This window comes from Artibeus jamaicensis, unplaced genomic scaffold, assembly GCF_021234435.1.
Source record: "Artibeus jamaicensis isolate MK-2021 breed Jamaican fruit bat unplaced genomic scaffold, CSHL_Jam_final contig_497, whole genome shotgun sequence".
NCBI lineage: Eukaryota > Metazoa > Chordata > Mammalia > Chiroptera > Phyllostomidae > Artibeus > Artibeus jamaicensis.
The window spans coordinates 1,430,761-1,453,122 of NW_026521863.1; the positions used below are offsets into that span (position 1 = coordinate 1,430,761).

At 56.6% G+C, this 22,362-nt stretch overlaps 1 protein-coding gene across 3 annotated transcripts in view; it reads left to right on the forward strand.

Moving 5' to 3' along the window:
* Nucleotides 1-22,362, forward strand: part of RPS6KA2 (ribosomal protein S6 kinase A2) — a 154,837-nt gene that overhangs the window by 61,727 nt on the left and 70,748 nt on the right. Inside the window, exon 1 of one of the 3 annotated variants that reach the window (XM_037126123.2) lies at nucleotides 13,006-13,320. The exons of the other annotated variants lie outside the window; for them this stretch is intronic. Coding sequence (XP_036982018.2) covers nucleotides 13,222-13,320 — 99 coding nt within the window. The 5' untranslated portion in view covers nucleotides 13,006-13,221. Of the gene's footprint in view, nucleotides 1-13,005; nucleotides 13,321-22,362 lie in introns of those variants that run through there. 3 annotated transcript variants of the gene reach the window in all.

Below are 22,362 nucleotides of genomic sequence, written 5' to 3' on the forward strand. Positions count from 1 at the left end.
CACCGAGTGGCCCGGGGGAGGCTGCCGGCTCGCCCCCGACGGGCGTGTGTCAGTGAGCTTCACCGAGGGTCTGCGCCATCCACGGTCAGGTTCCTGATTTTCCAAGAGTGACGTGGCCCTCTGGGCGCGTTATCCTCTAGTACTTGACGTAGACCTTTTTTTTTTCAAATGTTTGGAGGCGAACACTTGTTAAATCAGAGGATGGTGAGGATCGTGTGCCCTGGAGTGTGGGCACGTGTCTTCGAAATGCGGTTGGAGAATCACTCGACTTAGATAAAAATGCGACCTGCTCTTAGATCGCGTGCGCCTTCCCTGGTTTCCTGAGACACGCCGCTTCTCCGCGGGACGGGGCATTCACGATTTTTGCAAGGCAGTATAAACCACAATAGCACGCATTTGAAAATACGTGTGCTTTAAATAAAATGTAGAGAATGAGCGTGTTCGCTTGCATTTTTCAAAGCAAGTGAACTCTCTCTGAGTTGCTTCCCCCCACTCCAGTATTTCTGGGTGTGCCGCCATTTCTCTCTGGTCTCCTTGTAACCGAGGACGCCCCTACCTGGAGTGGGACAGGGCGTCGTGGGCCTCCGGTCATTGTCATTCCTTCCTCTTGTCCCTGCTGTGGCTGTTTTCATCAGGTACCGCACACCTGTGCGAGGTGAGCGTTGCCCCACCCTCTGCACTTCTGTCGTTAAACAAGAAATCCAGGGAAACACCGTGCTCTCCTGGGAAGAGAAGCTGTTAATCCTCACCAACCTTCTGAATGCTGCTGATGATGGAGGTTCTGTCTTCCTGTGTCTAATTCAAGGACCCAGGAGGCCCGACTTGGTTGGTGCTCATCCCAAGAGTAAGCCTGCGCATCTGGGGAAATCGGTCGCCCCCTCAAAGAGGATCTGCAGTGAAAGGTGGGACGATGAGCCAGCCCGCGGCGGGTTCTGAGGTTCGGGGCTGCCGGGGAACGGCGGGGCACCTGAGGCCCAGTGTGCACGGAGCTGGACATGGGGACGCAGGACAGGGGGCCGGTACAGCCGGGGTGGAGACAAGGCGCGCTGCTGCGCGATCTGGGGGAGCTGATGTCAGGGGCGGTCTAACCACGCTGCTCCTCCACTAAGAAGGTGCCACCCTCCTCATGGATCAAGACCTGGCTTGGAACCCCCAGGACAACTCCCAGCAACCGGAGTCGAGGATGTTAGCAACAGGACACTACTGTCCCCGGGATGATGTCACCCTCTGCTATGTGTGCAAGACGGCAGTCAGTGAACAAAAATGGGAAACAACTTGGTTAACTTAAGTGGCAGTGGGTTCAAGGCTGCATCCCGTGAAGGTGGCTTCCGTGTGCCTTCGCGAAGTTCCTCAGGGGCACCCAGTGAAACCGCATGGGAAACATGGAGGAAAGCGCGCTCATTTCCTTTGCTTTGGGGACGAAGCATTTCCAGCCATCCTTCTAGTAAAGCCAGTTGGGAAGAAAATTGGAATAAAAGTGCACATGGAAATGAGTTGCTGGTGAGGTTGTTTTTTAGAAAAAAGATAGCAAATGGAGGTGAGAGGGCGGGATTCCCCAAAACAGCCTTTGGCCACGTGAAACATGAAGGTGCTTCTGAGTCGGGGCTCGGCCCCAGCCCCCCAAGCCCACTTTTCACAGAGCAATGACATTTCACGGGCACCATCCTCAGGCAGTCTCCGTGTTAACCTGCTTCACCATCCTTTTAAAGTCTTGTAGCAGCGGTGTTCGCGACACCCAACAGCGAGAATAAACGAGGGCTGGTGGCAGGGAGGTGGCACGGAACACGCTCTGAGAGGCTGAGGGTCCTGCCCCTGCCATCGACCGAATGCCCTGCAGCGGGTGGGCGGAGAGACGGGCTGCTCTCAAGGGCGTGGCCGCCCGGAGTAAGGCAGAGCAGCAGTGTGCTCCTGACTCCCAGGAGCAGCGTTGCTTTCTCTTTTCTTTAATTTGATTTTTTATTTTAGAGAGATGGGAAGGGGGGGAAAGGTGAAGGAGAGAAACGTCAATGTGAGAGAAAAAGCTTCCTTCTATCTGTACCCTGACCAGGAATCGAACCGGCGGCCTTTCAGTTTTCGGGATGATGCGCAACGGCTGAGCCACGCCCACTGGGGCCGGGTGCAGCGTCACGTTCTTGGTGGGCGCAGGGAAAAGCCCCTGTGGTGCCTTAAACCAAACGGTCCCCAACAGCGCAGCCTTGCAGGGCTGCATAAATCATCGTGAACTAGCCAGTCACACGTAGCGTTTCAGATCCTGCCTAACGGTTCTTGTCACACCCGTGGATTCTAAGCCAGATTAGTAGTTGGTGGCATATGTGGTTACTGTCACCAGCATTTCAAAGCGACAGTGTAGAGTGTTTCAAAGACAGGTTTTCTCCCTCTCCCGAGGCACCGGCTTTGATAGCTCTCCTGCGGATACCTTTGTCTTTTGGTGGAGAATCCTCTCCCACTGTTGAAATGTTGAGCAAAGTAAGAACATAACCGAGTGGATATCGCGAGTCCTTGACAAACTTTGGAAATACCTGAGAAGTGAGTCAATTGCAAATCTCCGGTTTTGCTCGGTAATAACCTGGTTTCAGGTACATTTACATAACGCAGCGCATTGAGATAATTGCATAATCGGATAAAAAAATCTTTGAATTGCTGCCCACATGATATAACACTTTTCTGTACTTGCTGAGTTGTGCAAATGGTTGCAGATGGTCAATTAAAAGTGGAAATAAGTTCTGCTTTTCACCAAAAAAAAAATTAAGATGGAAGCGCAAAATGAAGTGGCAACAGTCTCGACGTGAACCCCGGGGGTCTGGTTCTGCCCTGAACGGGGCCCTGCACAGAGCTCCTGCCTTCTCGGGAGGCCGGTGCCTGAGGTCCTGCCACAGGAGCTCGACAAGGATTTACAACGTGCTCACCTCGAACACGTGTCCAAGCAGGCAGGAAGCCTTTGTGTGGAGGGGTGCATGGGTGGTCACGACAGGTGCCGGAACAGACAAGTGGCCCATCCAGGTACAGACCCGAGCCACCCTGGGGTTCCCCAGCATCTACCAGGCTGTGGTTACCACGAGACCTGAGCTTTCAAGGGCTGTGAGCTTGAAACACAGACGTGGAAGTCAGCTGTGCGAGGTGACAGATGAGAACGCCCTGCCCGACACCTGTTGGTGCAGGAAGACGTCAGCTCATTCATTTGTTCAGTCAAGAAACGCGGTCGTGTCTCTCCTGGTCCAGTTACCGGGACACTGGGGCTTCTGCCCTCGGGAGGCCCTTAGTCCCGTCACAGAGGCAAGGGCAGATGGACGCATGTGTCAGTGCAGATGCACACACGCACAAGTATGTGTGTGTACACCTGGGCAGGAAAGTTTCCCAGAGGAGATGGCTCTTCTGTGAAACTTTGGAGGAGAAGAGAATCGGGTTCAGCGAAGGTGCTACTGAACGAGTGACGTAAACACCATGTCAGGTAATTTAAAGTGAGTCAGCACAACTTAGTGAGGAGCTGCTGCCAGACAGCAGCTCGGAAAGAGGCTGAAGGGACAGGCAGGGACCTCGTGGGGCTTGTAAGGGGCTCAGCTTTATCCTGAAAGGATGGGGAGTGACTGAAGTCCCCAGTAAAGAGGGGCTAGAGAGCACTCGGCGGATTTAGAGTAACGGAACGGCAGTGTGGAAGGGCCACGCGGCACCTTTCCCACCTGATCCGCTGAGACAGGCAAAACCGTGGCCCAGTCTCTGCTGAGATTGTCATGGCTCCTTAGGGCCACAGCCCAGTTTAGGGCTCTCGGTAGCCAGCTGCAGGCCCCGGGGTCCCAGTGTGTCCCTCCACCTGCAGGGACCAGTACCACACCTAGGTTGTGGACCGGAGAAGCACGGCCAGGGGGGAAGCTTGGCTGCTGCCCTGGCCCCCAGGGCAGATCATTGCAGCAGGCACATCCCGAGGCCCTGCTAGAAAAATCAACCAACAGCCAGCAGCCTCCCACCAGAGGGGGCGCTGCAGTGATCGACGGAGAAAATGAAGCTGTGGTGGGAGTGACTGCTAGAGACCCTGATTCTTCAATGGGACCCTCTGTTCCCGTGTCGGGGCTCGCTCCTTGGTCCCCAGGCCCTCCCAGCACCACTCCTGGCCCTCCCCGTGGGTGGAAGCTCCAGGGACACAGTGCTGCCCTTGGGGGCTCTTGTTCTTTATATGGGGGCTCCTCACCACGGTGCTCACCCCACGGAGGGTGCCCCTGTTAGGCCCCCCACCCCCTCTCAGGAGACCTCCTCCTGCTGCACTTCACATCAAAGTGTGGGCGGGGCCCTGCTCTCTGAACGGGAATCTGTCCAGGCTCCGGGAGTCCCTGTGTGCGGCTGCCTCCCTCAGACCTGTCCCCATCCCCGCGTGGGGTCCTCTGCCGATGCGCCTTCTCGTAAGGACTCCAGACCCACTGAAGCCAGGCCCCCCCACCCCAACGCAGCTGTGACGACACCCGGCTTGATTACATTTGCCAAACTCTGCTTCCAAATAAGGTCCCAGGCACGGGCTGGGACTTCGGAGGATCCTTTGGGAAGACACCAGCAGCCTCATTCACACGGCCTGCAAACGGAGACATCTCAGAGCTCAGTCTCTTTTTCGGTTTTCCATATTTTTAAGCTGTTACTTAAAATACGTCCAGGCTCCAGTGCTTCTGCAATATGCTCACATGCCTGAGGCTTCCATCAGGTCCCTTCCAGCGAGGCGGGGAGAGTGGGCCACAGGCGCTTGTCTCTCTGCAGTGGCGACAGATCGGAGGTGCAGACTTCCTGATCTGTCACCAGACTCCCCAGCCAGTCGTCCCGGGAAGGAAGTCCGATCACAGGAACTGGAAGTGTGATGTCACCGACTGGGGAGTGGGCACAGGACCGAGATGCACACTGGCTCAGTAACATGGGCCGTAGACAGCACTGAACTTCAGGAGGCCCCGGGGGGAGCCTCTCATCTCTGCCTTACTGAACAGTTCTCTTTCGTACACTGCATATGTCCTAGATCCCTCGCAAACCTGAAAGCATTATTTAGGGTCACTGAGTTGTGCCCTCAGTGAACTCAGGTGATGTACCAATCCCTGGCTGGGAGACAGGGGCGGGAGGGACAGGGGAGGGGGCAGCTGGCCCTTCCACCCGGCCTTCGTGCCACACTCTGTGGCACAGAGCGCCTCGTGGGAAGGCTGCCCAGCCCTCTGTGTGTCCACTCGGTGCGTCGTCAATGTGCGAGCACCAGGCACTGCGTGTAGGGGCTGGAAAAACAGACATTTCCTGCCCTCACAGAGTCCAAGACCTCTGTGCATGCCCGAGGTCCCTGCGCCCTTCAGAGCCCCTACCTGAGGCTTGGCTGGTCCTGGGGTCAAGGAATGGTCCCCAAGGACTGTCCTTGGAGGAATGGCTCGGGAATCCATTTCTGTGTGCCCCGAGATGAAAAGGCTGAAACTCACTGTGTTAGGTGGTTGTAACTCTGCTCACCCGCCTTCTGGAATTGCCATGGGTAACCAACCTCCTTTCTAACTTGACTGAAGGCCACAGAGTATGCGATACTTTTATTTCTCTTTACACATTCCGGGAAGGCTTAGTTTACCTCTGGGCTTTCTCTGGGAGTCAACGCCCTCAGGCTGCTGGTCTGGAAGTGTCTTTCTTTTGCTCTTGTCCTTGAAAGAGCCTTTGCGAGAGATTTTGAGGTTGAAATTGTTTTCTCTTAGCCCTCTCACGCGGCTTCCCGGGGAGATGCCAGCTGACAGCCTGACATTCGTTCGTAGAAAATCTGTCTTTTCTTCTGGTGGCTTTGGAGAGATTTTTTTCCTGTCTTTGGCATTCTGCAGGTTTAATATGATGTATTTGGGTATAGATGTATTTTTACTTAATTCTGAAGATTAAGGACGAGGACTGCAGAGTTCTGTGAATTCCGCACAGTTCTGCACACCTGCCCGCCCGCTGTGAACCCCGCTCAGCCTGTGCTCCTGCCCCCGCTCCCCTGGGAGGCCCCGAGGCAGGCTGGAGCTTTCCCTCCGTCCCTCGCCTCCCCGCCTCTTTCTCTGCCTGCCTTCCCTCCCATCGTTGCGACTTTCTGGAGCGCATTCCATCAATTTTCCTCTATTAACATTTTCTTGGACCTTATCGAAACTGCTGTTTATTCTATCTATTGAGTTTGAATTTAAAAAGCATAGTTTCATTTGAAACGTTTTATTTTTGCTTACGAACCTGCTCGGTTGGTTTGTAATCTCTCGTTTCTTGGGACTGCTGCCAACCCCTTCTTTGTTTTTTAAACATATTAGACAAACACTTTGCGTTATTTAGATAAACGGCCAACCCCTGCTGTCTTCGCCAGTCTGATCCCGCAGTGTGTTATGTCTCCCGACTGCCACTCACGGGAGCTCCTTCCCCTGTGCGTTTAACAATGTCTGTCCGTGACTCGCACCCCTTGGGATGTCTCTGCACTGGGGCTGTGGAGAGTTGAAGGTGTGCCTCAGAGGACTTACAGTCGCCCCTGCCTGGTCCTTGGGGTGCTCCGTCTGGGCCCTTTAAGAAGCACATTTGGCCAGGCGGTCTCCAGGCCGCCTGGGGATCGTGCTGCAGCCTCACAAGGGCCACACGAGCTGCAGACCCCTGTGGGGGGAGTCCCCTCGCTGGGCCCCTCCGGGCTTACAGGAAAGAAGCTCCTGCCCTGCTCTGGAGGGAGGAGTGTCCCCAGCCCCCCTAACAGTTGGCCCCACAAGGGTCCCGACTTCCTCAGGGGACTCGGGCCTCACCTCCCACATGCCCTGTGGGCCGGCCTTGTCCAGGCCCCCCTTCCCGAGACCCTGTTGAAACCTCGGCTTTGGGACAAATGCCATGCACACCACTGGGGACTTCTGTCTTAGTCTCATTCTGGGGCCTAAATTTGGGCCTTCCCCCCACTTACTTTTAGGTCAATCATGTTTCCAACAGCTGGGGACTCCCAGCCTTGTTTTAGCCAGCATTTCCCCTACACGTGGGATCCTTCGATGGCAGGACGGTGCCCCGCCCCCAACCAAGAGAAGGGGGTGGACCCCGGCCCGCGGCCACAGCTGAAACCCCACGCGTCCGTGTCCCTGGGCCTGTGTTTCATGTGTCCAGCTGGTTCCCATCTCTGACATGTACATCTCCTGCTGTAGCATCTATGCAACATTTTTTAGAAGATGAACATTTCTTGCTAAAACAAAACAAACTTCTGGCAACGATATTCCCTCTGTGCCCATTCCAGGTCTTTAGAGACGTCCCCATGATGAGGGTTTCATTGTTCCTTTTAAGTAACAGAAACCCTTCCTGCTGCAGTTCGACCTGTTCCCTCTTTGCCACGTGCTCCCTCCCTTTACAGCCCCCCTGTGACCCAGCAGAGGGCTGGCCGGCCCGGAACAGCGCCTGCTTCTCTGTCCACCGCTGAGCTTCCTCACGCACTGTTAGAACAGATGCTGTGTTAAATGGGAGCCTCTTTGTGGACACTGCCGTCACCAAGGTTCCCTGTGACACTGTGTGATGAGAGGTGTCCGTCCGTGTCCTGTGGCTGCCGTGGCTACACAAACTGGGGGGCTTCCAGCCCCCCAGTTTGGTCTCAAGGACCCGGAGGCAGGGAGGCTGAACCGAAGGTGTGGGCAGGGCCGCGCTGCGCGGAGTCGTGCGGGGTGTGGGGGCTCTCCTGCGCCTCCTCTGGCTGCGGTGTGGCCGCGGCACTCCAGTCTCCGCCACGGTTGTCGCATGGCCTTGCTCACTGTGTCTGTGGTTAGAACGCCCGTCACACTGGACTAGGGCCCGTCCTGCTCCAGGCTGGCCTCACCCAAACTGAGTCCTTCTGCAGCCACCTCTGCCCAGATGAGGCCACATTCTGAGGTCCCGGGGGTCAGGATGCCAACACGACCTTTTCTGCGGGGACACGACCCAACCCGCAGCAACGTGGGGGCTGCAGTACAGGTACAGGCGCTGCCACCAGCCGCGAGAGAGTGGCTCTGAGGTCCCCGCCCTCTCTAGATGGGCTTTCTAGAAAAGACTGGGCCAGTCACAGCATCTTCACGAGATGTCTCCTAATGCCTTCCGCTGGCACACGGCCTGCGTGTCTCTCCCTCTCAAAGCCATCGCATGTGGCGAACCTCTCTGGGGCCCCTGCACTGTCTCAGAAAGAAGCTAACCATGGAGTGATGAGGAAGCCTCGGACTCGGGTTCCTTGTGTCTGTTTTGTACGTTTCATGGGTGCGTTATTGAGATGAAGTAATCACATGGGCCGGCTCTTCATAGCCAGCAGGCTCTGACGGTAACCGTCACAAAGTCCCTTTAAACAAACACACGCCGAGTGTGTGCCAACGGGGGCTCCGGCGTGTTGCCACGTTGGTGGAGAGGCAGACAGAGAAGTCAGGAGTGTTAGTCCACTGTGATACGAGAACCAGGCCCCTGGCAGGGCTCCCAACATAGCCTCCGGGTGGAACAGTATCCAGAGGCTTCCGCCGGAACCATGCTGAATTGTGGGGATTGTGGGAAAGAGGCGCAGCCAGCAGGTGGGTGCCAGAGGGCAGGAGGGATGCACCAGGTAGCAACAGCCACACACACACAGCATGGTGGATGCTGGGAGTTGAGCGTGGGCGCAGAGCCGCATCCTGGGGGACAGCCAAGGGCAGATGGTGAAGTGGGGGACCCGCTGGGCCTGCAGTCTGCATTCTGCCCTGCAGACAGGGGGAGCCGTGGTGCATCACCGTGCTTGACGTGATCTGCTTCTAGAAAGATCTGGCTGGTAGTTGGATTGCAGACGGGCCGTGGGGACGGCCCCTGGCTAGTACTTACTCCATCCTGGCAAGCACAGATGAGGGTCCACACTCTGACCGATAGCAGGTTGGAGAGAAGGGGGCATGAGAAGAGTATTCAGTCAAGCCTCGGTGTGCCAGCGGGCACGGGGAACGAGGGTGTGACTGCAGGGAAGTTTGGGCAGCAGGCTGGAGGGCCGCCCCGCGGAGACCACACAGTCTCGGAGAGAGCGCCGGTAGATGACATCCCAGAACCTGGGGGTCTGCCCCTTTCCCAGCGTCCACGAATTTTCCGTGGCAGACTCTCGGATCTTAAAAACTGACCGCTTTGCTGCGTACATTTCCACTCACAGAGCATGTCTGCACGTCGGCTTCACCGCGGGGACCTGCCCTGTTTGTAGGTGCCAGTCTGAAAAGCGAGGCGGGCTTCTCCCCTTCCCTCCCCGCTTCATTGCGGGGTAGGGCTCGCCCTTCACCGAGGGTCCTCCTGTGCACTGGGGGGTGTTCTTCAGCACCCCTTGCCTCTGCTCATCAGGTTCCAGGAAACACCCCTTCTCTCATGCCAGTTGTGATGACCAAAAATGTCCCCAGACATGGCAATGTCTGCAGGGTGGGGACAGAGTCATCTCGACGTGAGAACCCCTGTTCTACAGTCTCAGAGAAGTTCAGCAAAGGCCAGGTGACCCTCAGAACAGGAGGTAGACACGTAACTCCAGACACTGCACTTCCGACGTCCGCTCCTTCGTGCGATCCCGGGCACGCCGTCCGCCTCTCGCAGCCTGCGCCGCGCAGACTCGCTCTGTGACAGAGAGTGCTCCGCCCCAGCAGTCTCTGTTTCGTACGCAGTGGCCCCTCGTCTCATTGCTGGAGGTATTTTGTTCATTTTTCCATCTGCACAGTCACTTTTCCAGTCCTTCGTTCTTTAATCGAGTTTTCACTTCCTCATTTTATTTCCTGAAAGACAAGATGTGATAGTTTTTTATGTGCTATGCCTGATAAGTCAAGCAGCTGAATGTCACATGTCCAAGTGCAAGGCCAGCCATCTCGATGGATCTGCTGTGCCTAGTGTCCATGAGGGTGGGGTGCTCAGCTCTTGTCTCCCAAAACTGTATCTGTGGAATTCTTTGAAATCTGGGTTTAATGTGGGTCTCCGTTAGGCACCTGGGGGCAGAACCAATCGGATCACTTCAGATTCGCAGCTTGAGTTTCTGTGTTGGTTAGATTATCAGAGAGTGAGCGTGAATCGGGGCCGCAGCCTGTGCTCCCAGAACTTGGGGACCATCAGTTCTCAGGGCACAGTTCTCACCTCCTTAGTGCCAGTGTTGGGTCACGGTTCCTTGTCTGCGAGGGGTGCTTGCTTTGTCCACCCTCAGTGAGGACAGAGCGCCCCTAGACGCCCCCACAGTGTGGGTGGGCCTCTGCCCTCCCTGAATGTATTGGCTGTAATCTCAATGTTGCAAACCCGACATCACCCCGACTCCTCCTCCTTCTTCCTCCCGCATCCAGGTGTAGCTGGTTTGTTGAACACACCTGAGCTGCCATGTGCCTGCGGGCCACGGGATTCATGGGACCCGCCCAGGGCATTTGGTGCTCTCAGAAGGAGCCGGAGCCCCAGGCCTGGGGAAGAGGCTGTCGGCACCTCCTTTAACTGGCATCGTTATTTGGCCTTGAAATATTGACATTTTATAGCTCAGGTGTCTTGGGGACTTGGTAGGAATTCTAATTTTCATCAGTCAATCATGAAATCCTGTGTGTTCTAGGGCCTCAGGCACCCTGGGTCCCCCCTGCTCTGTCTGCCCAGGAAACGTCTCCTTAACCCTGGAAGTCACCCCAAATGCCACCTCCGCCTTGACATCTCCAGTGAGGACTGATTTCTCACTTGTCTCTGTCCGCATGGCACACTGCGATCTTCTGGGGGCCAAGAGCTGTGTTGTAATCATTTTTGCATCCCTGCTGCAACCGAGGTCCAGGAGCTCAGGGTCAGCTTGAGCTGAGGGACGTCATGTCAGCCCACTGGGACTCTCTCAGTTGTAGAAGCAGCCATGGAGTCCAGTCCCACAGGTGCTGCTCTTCAGTCAGTGAGACTCTGACTGTGATCGGAGATAACCGGTGATGTCTGCCCAGCTGTATGTCTTCCCGCCAAGCCCACCCCCGCATCTGGGCACCAACCTTGATGAAGCTCACCTGTCCTTCTCCAGGATTTGGACCCAGGCGAAGGTGGGCCCTGGTACCTAGCCCCGCCCCTTTGGTCTTGAGGGTCTGCTGTGTAAGCAGGCACAGTGCGGCAGGTGGACGGTTGCTGAGGACGTTGAGACACCTCTTTCACCAGGACAAAGGTAAACAGATTTGTCCTAGCAAGGAAATGGATTCCAGAGTTGAACTAGGAAAGCTTTCTTTATTTATTTTTTGTTTGAGTTCTCCAAGTTCAATAGGACAGTTTGCTGCCTTCAAATTTAGGGGAGACATGAACATCCCATAAGATGTTTCCTTTCCAGCCCCGTCGCACCCGCTCCTGCCTCTGCCCAGTTAGTTATACCAGAGAAGCTTCTCCCCCCAGAGAAGCTCGGAGGGATGGCCCTTCCTTGTCCTGGAGCTGGTGACCAGCCGGTGTCCCCTGTCTGTCCCCTGCTCTCATTGCCAGAGCACATGGTATAGCCCACACCTGTCTTCACGTTTGCTTACAGCCGGGACACCTGAGTGGTGTGGGTGGGGCTGATGCGCCAGGTGAGAAGCTGGTTCCCAGAGTAGGAATAAACTGCATCCAGCAGAATTATCGAGGGAAGCAGGGACCGGCTTCGATCGGCTTATTTCCACCCGAGAAATTCCCAGTGGGAACACGGAACATGCCAGTGAGCTCATGTTCACCAGGCAGGGGAGCGTCAGTGCCGACACCCTGGCACAAAAAGTCTGTGTTTGCCCTGGAGCCTGCAGCATCCATGACACAATGAGAGCTGCCTGGCCTCACCTGTGACCTCGCACATGAACTTGCCAGCCCTTACTGAGGTCATCCGCCCTCCTTACTCACTTTAGCACAGACAGCCTATCACAGGCATTAAATGTAACTTTTGATTCTGCCAGGGGAGGGCATGACGCCAGGATTTTTGCAGTCTGCTGGCCTAACCGGCCTGGGGACTTTTCAGGGGCCCGTGACAGTATGCTAATGAGATCGTTGGACCCTGGCTCAAATATAAACTCAACATGTAGACATTGCACACGAGTAAAACAAGATAGGCTGCACAGATCGCTACTCACAGATCTGGGACGGCCTACAGCCCTCCAGCAAGCATTTGTAGGGGGAAAAAGTACGTTTCCCTTTAAGGCAAATCCCTTGCAGCCCTACAATCAGCAGCTGGCCTCAGAGAGCCCTGCCTCTGGCGCGCTGTGCAGGCCCGGATGGGTCATGCGTCTGGATGGTTTTCTATATATGGAGTCGGAGGTCAGGGAGGACGGATGTGTCTTTGTTCTCCAACCACTGCCAAGGGCGGCTTTGCCAGCCGCTGCCCTGTCCCCGACCACGTGGGCACTCTTTCACCACTGGGGAGTGGCGGGAGGGCCCTCAGGTCTGGGCTCCTGAGCTGCAGGGCTGGGGAGAGGAGGGAGTCCTGGGGCAGGGCCTAGACGGGTGCGAGTTCGCGTACCCCCCACGCGGGATTTATTCCATTTTCTGGAAGTGTTTGCTAATCCACAGTTAAAGTTTTTGTTCGGCACAGAGCATTATGCCAAAGTGTGTAAATGTATGCTTTAAGGAAGGAAACCAATGACACCCTTTAAGCTAGAAAAAAAACAGCAAGCCAATGGAGCAGAACAGAAAAACAGCGGCGGGCACAGCGGACTGGCAGCACCACTGGCCCAGTCCGGTGCAGCACCGCTGCTCTCCACCGGGGGCTCATTATGCATGCGCCATGACGGGCGCTGATTGGTGGTGAGGGAGGTGGGTGGAGTGGAGGCAGGGCGGGGCTGCACAGAGTGAGTACTATTGGGAGGGAGGGGGGAGGAGGAGGAGCGAGAGCCTGGGGCGGTGGGTCGGCAGGCTCTGATTGGTGGTAGTGGAGGAGAACAAGGAGAGGGGTGTGGCTGGGCGTGGCGGCGGGCGCTGGTTGGCCATAGTTGCAGGGGCGGGGCTGGGAGAGGTGGGGTTGCTTGGGGCTGGTCTTTGCGGGACTGGAGAAAGAGGAGGGTGCTCCTGGGGCAGCAGGCGTTGATTGGCGGCAGTGGAGGCAGGCGGGGCTGCTTGGTCCTCGCCCGGCAGCAGCCACCGCTGGAGGGAGGAGGAGGTGGAGGTGGAGGAGGAGTGATCGCTGCGGCCCGGCCGCTGGGGCCGGCTGGGCTTGCCCTTTGTGCCCGCAGCCTGCAACCCGCGCGGATGGCTGCCCCACCAGGCTCCCCGGCCACGCGCAGCCGCCGGCGGTCCTAACCTCCGCGCTTGGGATGCGCCGGGGATGCGTGTCCTGCGGCCCTGCGGCTGCTCCCGGCTGGGCGCGGGGCGATGGAACTGAGCATGAGGAAGTTCACCGTGCGCAGGTTCTTCTCCGTGTACCTGCGCAAGAAGTCGCGCTCCAAGAGCTCCAGCCTAAGTCGGCGCGAGGTAACTGCCCCCGCCCCTGCGCGCGCAGGTTCCCTGGCCGCGCCCTGGAGGATGCTGCGGGGTCCCGCCGTCCCAGCCTTGCCCGTCATCACGTGCACGGTACCCACGGGCACCGGTCGGGGAGTTAAAGTGCTTTGAGGGCTGGTCCACTGCTTCTGTTGGGACTCGGCAATAACGGGACCGGCCCAGCTACATAAACTCTGCCCCCGATGAATTTCTAACTCATTTTCTTCCATGGTTTGGGCAGGGTTCCGGGTAGTCACCTGCGTGCTCTGGGTGAGGAGGGCTGGCCGGTCCCCCGTGGCACCTCCGAATTCCCAAGCACAGGACCTCCCCGCCCTACCCTGCTCTCGTGTGATGGGCTCAGTGTACAAGAGCCCAGAGCCTCGCCAGGGCTGCCGTGTGGTGCAGATCGTGTATTCCAATCAGTGCAGAATTAACCCAAAAGAACGAATAAATACAGCTACACGATCCACTCCGGCCAGTCTGAAAGGTGCTGATGCAATATCCCCGCAGCCCCGGGTTTGCACAGATGTGTCCGGAAGCCCAGAGGACCCTGAAAATCGTGTCCTTTCCCCCTGTCCCTCCTCGTCTTGCCTTCTCCGGGTTTCCAAAGTCATCTGTGTACGGTTCTCTGGTGTGTTTTTCATTCCACCAGTCAAATCTTCCCTTCCTCCCAGTGTCCAACCTGCACTGTTGAATCTGTGGATGACAAAATGGTGAGATGTGCTCAGGTGAGAAAGAGACTTGTGAGGGCAGGTAGGGGGGGCACGAGGTGGAGGCTTCCCTTGACCTCGCCCCTGCCTTTGCCACACGGCTGCCACCTATGGAGCCTTCTTCGGCTGGTCTGTTTCTCAGGATGTCAAATCAGTTGGAACAATGTCCCATTTTTCATCTCGGTCCTTTGTTCAAGCTGCCATGATATGAGATACAGCCATGAAGATCTTTAAGCAAAGCGGAGAAGGGGCATGCAAGCAACAGGAATTACTTGTTTAAAAAGTTTCTGTTATGGTATCACTCAGTCAGAATTTAAAGGATTGGAAAGGATCTCTGGCTGGTTTCCGATGTCTTTTCCAACAGATACAACTTATTAATCAAATAATGGAGGGGGGCTTGCCTTCAGCTCCAAGCTGACAGAAATTAGACACAAGTTCATTGGCATGAGTCCTTTTCCTGGGGCTCAGGCACTTTAAAAAGCGAAGGCTGACAAAGATAGTGATTCAGAACTGCATTACCTGTATACCTGGTAAGTTTTTATCCATCAAAACACCAAGTTCATTACACAGCATCTTTCATTTACTGTCCTTTCCAGGGGAGGCGTGTGTGTGAGCAGGTCCCAGTGCAGTTCAGGGAGACACTGGGCAAACCCCGGGGGCGGTGAGGGTGCAGCAATCCTGCAGCCCGACACATATAGCCCTGTGTCCTGGTCCAGCAGAGAGAACCGCTTGTTAAGTGCCTTAGAGGAGAATACAATGGAACCCAGGGTGGGAGGGGACAGAAACGAAGTTTCTCCAGTGCAAAAATTGCATTTCTAAAACGCATTGATCGACTATCAGATATGCAGAAGGTCTAACCACCTAGAAGGAGACGGGGTCAGTCAGCAAGCGGTCAGTGGACACATACCCGGCTGATGCCACGCTGGGTGCTGGGCAGAAATGCCTGTGGTAAAGAACAGACCTGCAGGCCAACCCGAGGCTCCGGTCTCTACCTAAGCTCCCACCAGCACCGGTCCGTGACTCTGTGAAGCTGGAGTGGGCACGGTTCACAACACCAACCCACCCTGTCGAGAGGGGCAACAGGGTCCTGTTGGAAGCTTACCAGCTGATTCACTGGCTGAGTGTTTTTGGGGAGCCCACTCTGTGTTCTGACCTTTCCTGGGCCTTGTAGCTCCAAAAAATCAAGCCCCAGAAGCCTTGGCCTCATGGGGTCTCCACCTAGTGGGGGAGCCGAACAGTCAGTGGCTTTGGTTCAGTGAGTTCCACGTTCCTGCCCAGCTGCCTTTCCGTCTTTTTCCGGAGAAGCCTCTTGGTTTGTATGTTCACGCAGGTTACAGGCTAAGAATCACTCACCAAAAAATGTAAAATTTAGGAGGGAGGGCTGTCAATAGTGAGAGGAGGAGAAAGAGGACACTTAGTTGCATATTTCTGTGTTTGCACTAATGAAAAAGAACGCAGTAAAAATGTTTTCTCAATGGTCTCTGTGAAATTTATATTTTAAAACGTGCATGGAGATGGAAAAAAATTGTTTTTTGGAATTCAAAATCTAGTGACACATACAGGAAAGTAACAGTTGTCACCTGAAGTTCAAAACAGCATCGTCTTCATTAAAGAGCGTCCTGGGGAGAGACTTAAAGCTTTCAGACTTTACAGTCAGGACCCAGCATTTGGGGAGCTCACACCCACAGAGGAACCAGGCCACTCAACCAGACCAGGGGAGGGCTCGTGGAGTGCAGCTTAAATCTCTTCACGGTGCGCCAGCATCGCAGCGCCCGAGATGGCTGCACCCTCAGCTCCAGCAAGAACAAGTTTGGGCTTTTAGAGGGAGATTGGATGTCTCGCGTAGACTCCCCTGCCCGAACCCTGGGAGGGTATCTGCACTCAGCATGTGCCAGACCCTCACCCCCCCAAAATAACCAATTTGGGGGCCCTGATATTGCCCAAGAACCACGGCACCAGCTCTTTCTTCAGCCCATTTTACAGATGAGAAATGGGGCCCAGGGAAGCCAGTGACTTGCTCCTGCTCCTACAATGTTTCAAAGGACGTGCTTCCTGTAAGAGCTGTCTGTTATTAATTTTACGTGTTTTGCTTGTGTGTTTATTGGAGTTTTTCAGACAGAGGAGAAGCAGGAAGAGGTGCAGTTTTAACGCGTAAAAGGAAATCACTCTACGCGATACTTTGGAATGTGTTCCATAACCTAGAGTTATGCTAGAGAGCCTTTTCTAGAAGTCAGACAGTTCCAGAGGGATGGGGCTGGGCCTCAGATGCGCTTCAATTGCGTGCTCTCTTCCGCCCTTCACGAGCAGGGCGGTTTCTCGAACTCTCTACGCCCCATTCTCTGCAGTGCGCCGTGGGGGTGGTAACACACCTGTCTCATGGCGTTCACGTGACTGAGCGACCACGTGTGACGGCATGACACGGAGCGCGGCTGATAAAAACGCTGGTCAGCCTCGTGAGCTGTGGATGTTGGTACCGTCTTTCCTGGGGTGACAGTGCTCCTCATCCTTGTCCTGTGTGTCCCCCGAGAGTCAGCTGCCCTGACCCGTGAACGAGTTCCCGATGCCGGTGCCCTCGCCAGGGCCCCGAGAGCTGAGGCGGCTTCTAGAGCCAGGAAGTGCCCACTGTCAGTTTCCCGACGTAGCGAAGCTGGGGCAGGGCCCTCCCCTACTCGACCTTCGGGGCTCCCGGGCAGCCGCCAAAGGCCGGGTGGGCACGTCCCAGAGCCTGACGGGGGGCTGGGGCAGCTGACGGGGGTGGCTAGGGAGGGTTTACAGTCATAAGTTAATGAGAAGTGACACGAGTTACTCAGGGTAAGATTTATGTACCAACGTCCTAAAGGTCAGTTCACGGAGTTTGGGGTTACCCAGGCCAGCGGGCTTTGGTGACTACACTTGACCTGTGTTTGACATTTGTACAGAAGGACATTGGGGATGAGTACGGACAGGGTGACAGATTTCCACTGGGATATCGGTAGTGGTAAACTGTTCCCGGAAGAAGAATTTTATTCTATTTTTGTGTGGTTGCTGCACCCTCGAAGCAGGTTGGGCGTGCGCTGTGGACGCCGTGCTGAGTGGCTGGGGAGGGGGCCCGGCCCGGCCCTCGGTGAGCGGGCGCCCAGCCCGGGTGGCAAACACGCAAGCGCAGCCCGTTGGCGTCGGGCAGTCTCGTTATGTCCGCTGCTGATCCTTTCCGATTGCCCGTGGCCGCAGGTCGTCACGCCTCGTCCGTGCGCGCAGACGACTCTGCCGGGACAGCGTGCCCCTTTCTGAGGCAGACATGGCGGCTTAGGAAGTCAGGTTAGTCATCTCCTTTTTTCATGCTGGCTCCAGTCACGGAAAAAAGCAAACTCCCTGGAAAGTGGAACATTGCGGCATGTTCTTGGTGCTGGATAGGGAAGCTCTTCTTCTAGCTCTTGCGTACCTTCCAGGAAACCATTTTTAATTAAATCGTCTTCAGGTGCTTTCAGGAAAGGCACCCGCAGAAATTCTATGCTAATCTTGGTTTTATTGGGTTTTCAGACCAAAAAAGTCAGAGGACACCGCAATAAATGGTCCGTACTAGTGAACGCTTGATTTGCTTATCATTTTGCTTATTTACGCGTCGTTCGATTTTAAAGACGCTAAACCTCGTTTCCTCCCTGTGGTCCTTGTCTCTGTGGCACGCCTTCCTGTTAACTTCACCACGTACTTTCTTTACACCGAAGAGGCTTCCCAAAGTGCTGTGGCTTACTCAAAAGTACATGGGAAGACCCCCCAAAATGGTGGGGTTCCCCCCCCGCCGGCACCTCCTCCCCACCTTCTGTCAGTGAACCGGTGCCCACTGTCTTCTACCACTCGACTCGGCGCAGCAAGACTACTTGTGTGTGCGCTTCATGCGTTCGGGCGAAATGAAAGGTCCCGGGTGAAAACGGACCATGTGCCCACATCATCGGACTTACTGGCTGCCCGGGATGTCACTCCGTGTCTTGCGCACTGAGGAAACCATTGCTGAGATGTGACCAGTGAATAAGGGGTAGGGGACAGATGTCCAAACTCTCTGAGCCGGGAGGGGAGGGGACGGAGACCGGGACGAGAGCAGAGGAAGAGAAGGCTTGGTGGCAGCGTCGTGTGGGTCACTCGGCACACCGGAGTCCAAGTTCGAGTCTCTGGTAGGGAAAGGGCTCCTCTGACCTGCGGGGAGGCCCCGCTGGGCCCGTTCTGTGTGACGCGGCAGCGCCCCTGTGGCGGCCGCAGTGCCCAGCTTTTCTCCGCGGCTCTGCGCTTGGTCCGCCGGCGGAGCTAGTCTGTCGCCCCAGAGCACCTGCAAGGCTCCGCTTTTATTTCTGACAATGCCGGGCTGCGTATTTTTCCCTGGCATTGCATGTTTGTAAATATGTTTGTTGACATATTTACACTGGTAAAATCTAGGAAACTAAGTCGAGTAGGAATTATCAGCAAGAAGCCTGTGAAGCCACCTGAGAGCTAATGAAGGAATGGGTCAGAGAGAGATGTGTTCAGTACAAAACGCCTTTCGTCATGTGGGTTTGCAGCTGCGTCAGAAGCCCCCCTGCTGACAGGGTAGCTGAGGAGACGTGCGGTGGAGCCGCTGGATTAAACACGAGGACCCCCAACCCTGACCAGGGTGCGGGGTGAATGTGCGGAACCCGCTGGCTGCGTGCAGTGCCGGCAAGAGCCTGCGTTTGGAAGCAGCTGATGTGCGCTGATAAAGACCCTCCACCGGACTCTGCTCTGTGTCCCCAAGCCCCCTGCTCACTCAGTCTCGGGCTTTCCTGCGGTCCCTGTGGGGCTGGCCACACCCAGTTGTAACGAGAATCCCGCTGAGTTGATCTAGAGAGAACCCCCACCCTCCATATTCAACCACCCTCAATATCTGATCTCGTGCCCCCTCCCACCCCACCCCAGGTGTGGGAGCCTCAGCCTGCCCTCAGCAGGGAACACTGGCAGGACAGTTAGGGACATGCAGCCTGGCCCCTGAGGACACTCTCATGTGCCGCCCGCACCCCACGGCCATCAGTCCCCATTTTCCTCTGCATCCTGGGGCTGGGCTCAGTCCCTGTCGCCTCCTGTGTGACCCACTGCAGGTCCCTTGAGCAAAGTCGTGCTCAGGTCTCCAGCAAGTGTCAGCACAGTGGTTACTGTGGCAGTGTGCACGTGGTCCCTGAGACCCGACGAAGGGCGTTCAGGACACACGGACTGGACAGAGAGCCCGCTCGATTCCAGCCACAGACACCGCTGCCACTGCCCCTCCAGAGCTTGGCCCCTCACGCTCCCGTCCTGCTGTGGCCTTGCCTGGCCCCTCATCCCTTTGAGTTCCGATGACATGGGATCACCATGTCACGGTGCTAACTCAAGCTACTGAGTGCTCGCCAAGCGACGCGTGCCTTGTCAAGGAGGAGTCTGCACTTGGCCTTCTGTGGGGTCCCGTGCCCCGGCACCGGTCGGACCCGCCCTGGGAGGGGGTCTGCACCCCTCTGTGAAGAGGCCTTCCTCCGCTGCCGCTGCCGCCCTCCTCGCCCACGCTTCTGAGCCCAGGTGTTTCGAGTTAGCATTATCAGCACGGAGCGGCTTTGCCTAGGTTGTAACTCTGTTAGGGCTCCCCAGGGAGAGGGTTGAATCTGCGTGGCTGTCGTTTTAAACATAATTCACGGAAACGGCCGCTCTGGGGAAGCAGCGGCGCGTTCCCGCTGGCCCGCACTCAGCCCGCACTCAGCCCGCAGCCCCGGGCTGGGCCGGGCCCGGGAGCTGCCAGAGCTGGTCTGTTCTGGCTTTTCACAGCAGGGAAGTCTTCCTCCTTTGGTTGTTCTACTCTCCTATGTGAAAGTAGTAACGTTTGCAAACCTGAATCAGGAGGAGAGCGTCAGCCCACTGGCCTGCGTGCTTCCTCCAGTTGCCAGAAAACGAGAGTCTAAGCAGGGCGGTCAGGCTAAGAAAGACGCACTCCCCCAGCACCAGCTGTCCGCCATGTCGTCCTGGTCTTGGGGTTGCTGGGTGGACACGAGCCAGAGCGCGAGGCGGGGACCCACTTGGCTGGGCCACGTGGTCTGCGGAGCCGTGACCATCTTCGCAGGGAGACGGCCCGGCCACCCCGCCCTGCCCAAGGCCCACGGGCTCCCGGCACATACTCATTAGAAGGGGCCGAATGTGTTAGGGAAAAGAATGGACTATTTTTGAAAGAATATTTTTGGAGTGGTTATAGTAGGAATTGCTCATTCAAGTCCGAGTTTTATCACTTTTGACCCGTTAGTTGCAGGCTTGGTAGAACTGAGGTTGGAAAGAATGTTAACATTCAGGTGCACTTCTGCAGCCAGAGTCTGGCGTGGAATGTCTCTGTGAGGATGAAAGACTAGGAAGGCCTCTTGCTGTGACCTGGGAGTATCCCTGGGGAGAGCGGAGCCACCTGGGGACACGTGTGTGAGGTGTGGGGACGGGGCTACAGCGGCTGTGGGGCCCCCAGAGTGCACAGGCCCCCCTGGTGCAGGGGGTCCCGCCCGCCTTGCAGGCGAGCAAGGTGCCCAAGGCGCCACAGTAGACGCTGGTGTCCCGTGCCGGTGCTCGCTGAAGGGACTGTTTGGTTCGCTCTGAAGGTAAGTAAGGAGAGAAAGCCAGGCACCTGGAGCAGGGAGAGCACCTGTTTTCAGAGTGTGTTGGGTCCTCGCTCCTGGGACTGGGACAGAGGGCGGCGGGAAGCGAGGCGCCGCTGTGGTCCCTGCCCTCCTCCCCAGGCACCCCGAGGGCGACATGAGGCGCACAGACCTCTGGATATCCAGGTCCCAGCACCGGTAGAGTGCGTGCCTGCTGACCGGCAACTCCAGGAAGGCTTTGTAGGCACCCGCTGCAGAGAAGGGAGTGAGGCCTGTGCCCGCAGGACACGCCGGGCTGACGGGCCGGGCCTGGGCCAGCTCCACGTGCCCGCTGTGGGCCCACGTGCACAGGCCTCTGTCCGAAACCCCTGCCGCACATCTCGGTCTTTCTCCGACACCCTGTGCGGCTGAGGCACCGGCGTGAGGAAGACAGTGGTGTACTAAGGTGAATGGCTGTCGTTCAGTGTCCCTGCCCCAGGGAGCGGGGAGAGGAGGACACTTGGGTCACCACCCCTGCCCTGAGGAGCGTGCACGTCACAGTGACGGGCGTGATGAGGCAGCACCTGTGCGTCCCTCCTGGGAACACCACCCCACCCAGCCGCAGGTGGCCACACAGCACCTGTGCCGGCCTCTGCAGTGGGCCATCTGCCGCCGCCGCCCGGCCTCCGACGGACTCTGTCACACAGGACAGTGCACAAAACCGTGGCTCGCAGGGCTGGAGGACAAGCAGCCCGTTCTGCCCGGAAGTGCCCGCGTTCTTCACACCAAGTACACTTTTAGTGTGCAGTGTCTCGAAACGCGCCACCTAAGGGCGCGCATGAGACGTTTGCTGTGCTCTCGTCACCAGTTCTTTCCCTCGGATCTCGCAGAGACTCGGGGCAGCCAGCTCGGACGCAGGGAGTTCCCGTTCTTTCGGTCCGTCCTCGACCTCCGCTGTGTGTGCTGCTGGGGTCGCTTTCTACTCGAGGTGGGGACAGGCACGGGCACGTGTCCAGGGTGCTGTTCTGCGGCTGGGGTGTGACAGACCGGCGCGCTGTCCCTCGTGGGCTGACTGCTGTGCTGCACGTCGGCATTGCCTCGCACGCTCACGGGACCCGCCCGGAGCGCCTTTTCCTCCTGGTGTTTGCCATGACGCACTGCTGCCTCTAGCAAGCACTTGTCATAAATGAAGTTGCATCGAATGGATAGCAAGAGGTGGAAAGAGGAGACAGGACGGGAGAGAAGAATCACAAAAGAGGAGAAGCCCCCCCGGCAGCGGCTGTCACTCTGCCACGTGAGCGGTCCAGGCGCCAGCGCTGCTCACGGTCAGGTCGTGAGTCCTCGGAGGCCAGGTTTTTACCAGATTCAGAAAAGCAAAGGAAGGGAGGGTGGGAAGGTGATTAGAAAAATGCATAAAAGAAAAGGCCGTATGGTTCAAAGCTGATAATTCTCTTTATGTTGATGCAAATGTAGAAAGCTATCATCCGATGACCTCACTATTCCAGCCTGTGAATCCCGTTTTCAGGCCGTCATAGGTTAATGAAATACACTCGACACTAAAACACATCGGAATAAGATTAAGCTTTTCATAACCCATACTGTATTTTGTGATGTTTCCATGCTCCTAGGCCCTCGGCATACAAATCAAACCTTGTGCCCCCCCCCCTTGGCTCCAGCGAAGTCATCTCGTGGAGAAGTGATAAATCGCCTGTGATTCAGCTGCCGAGCGCCCAGGGTCCTGCCTGTACAACCCCGAGGGCAATCTC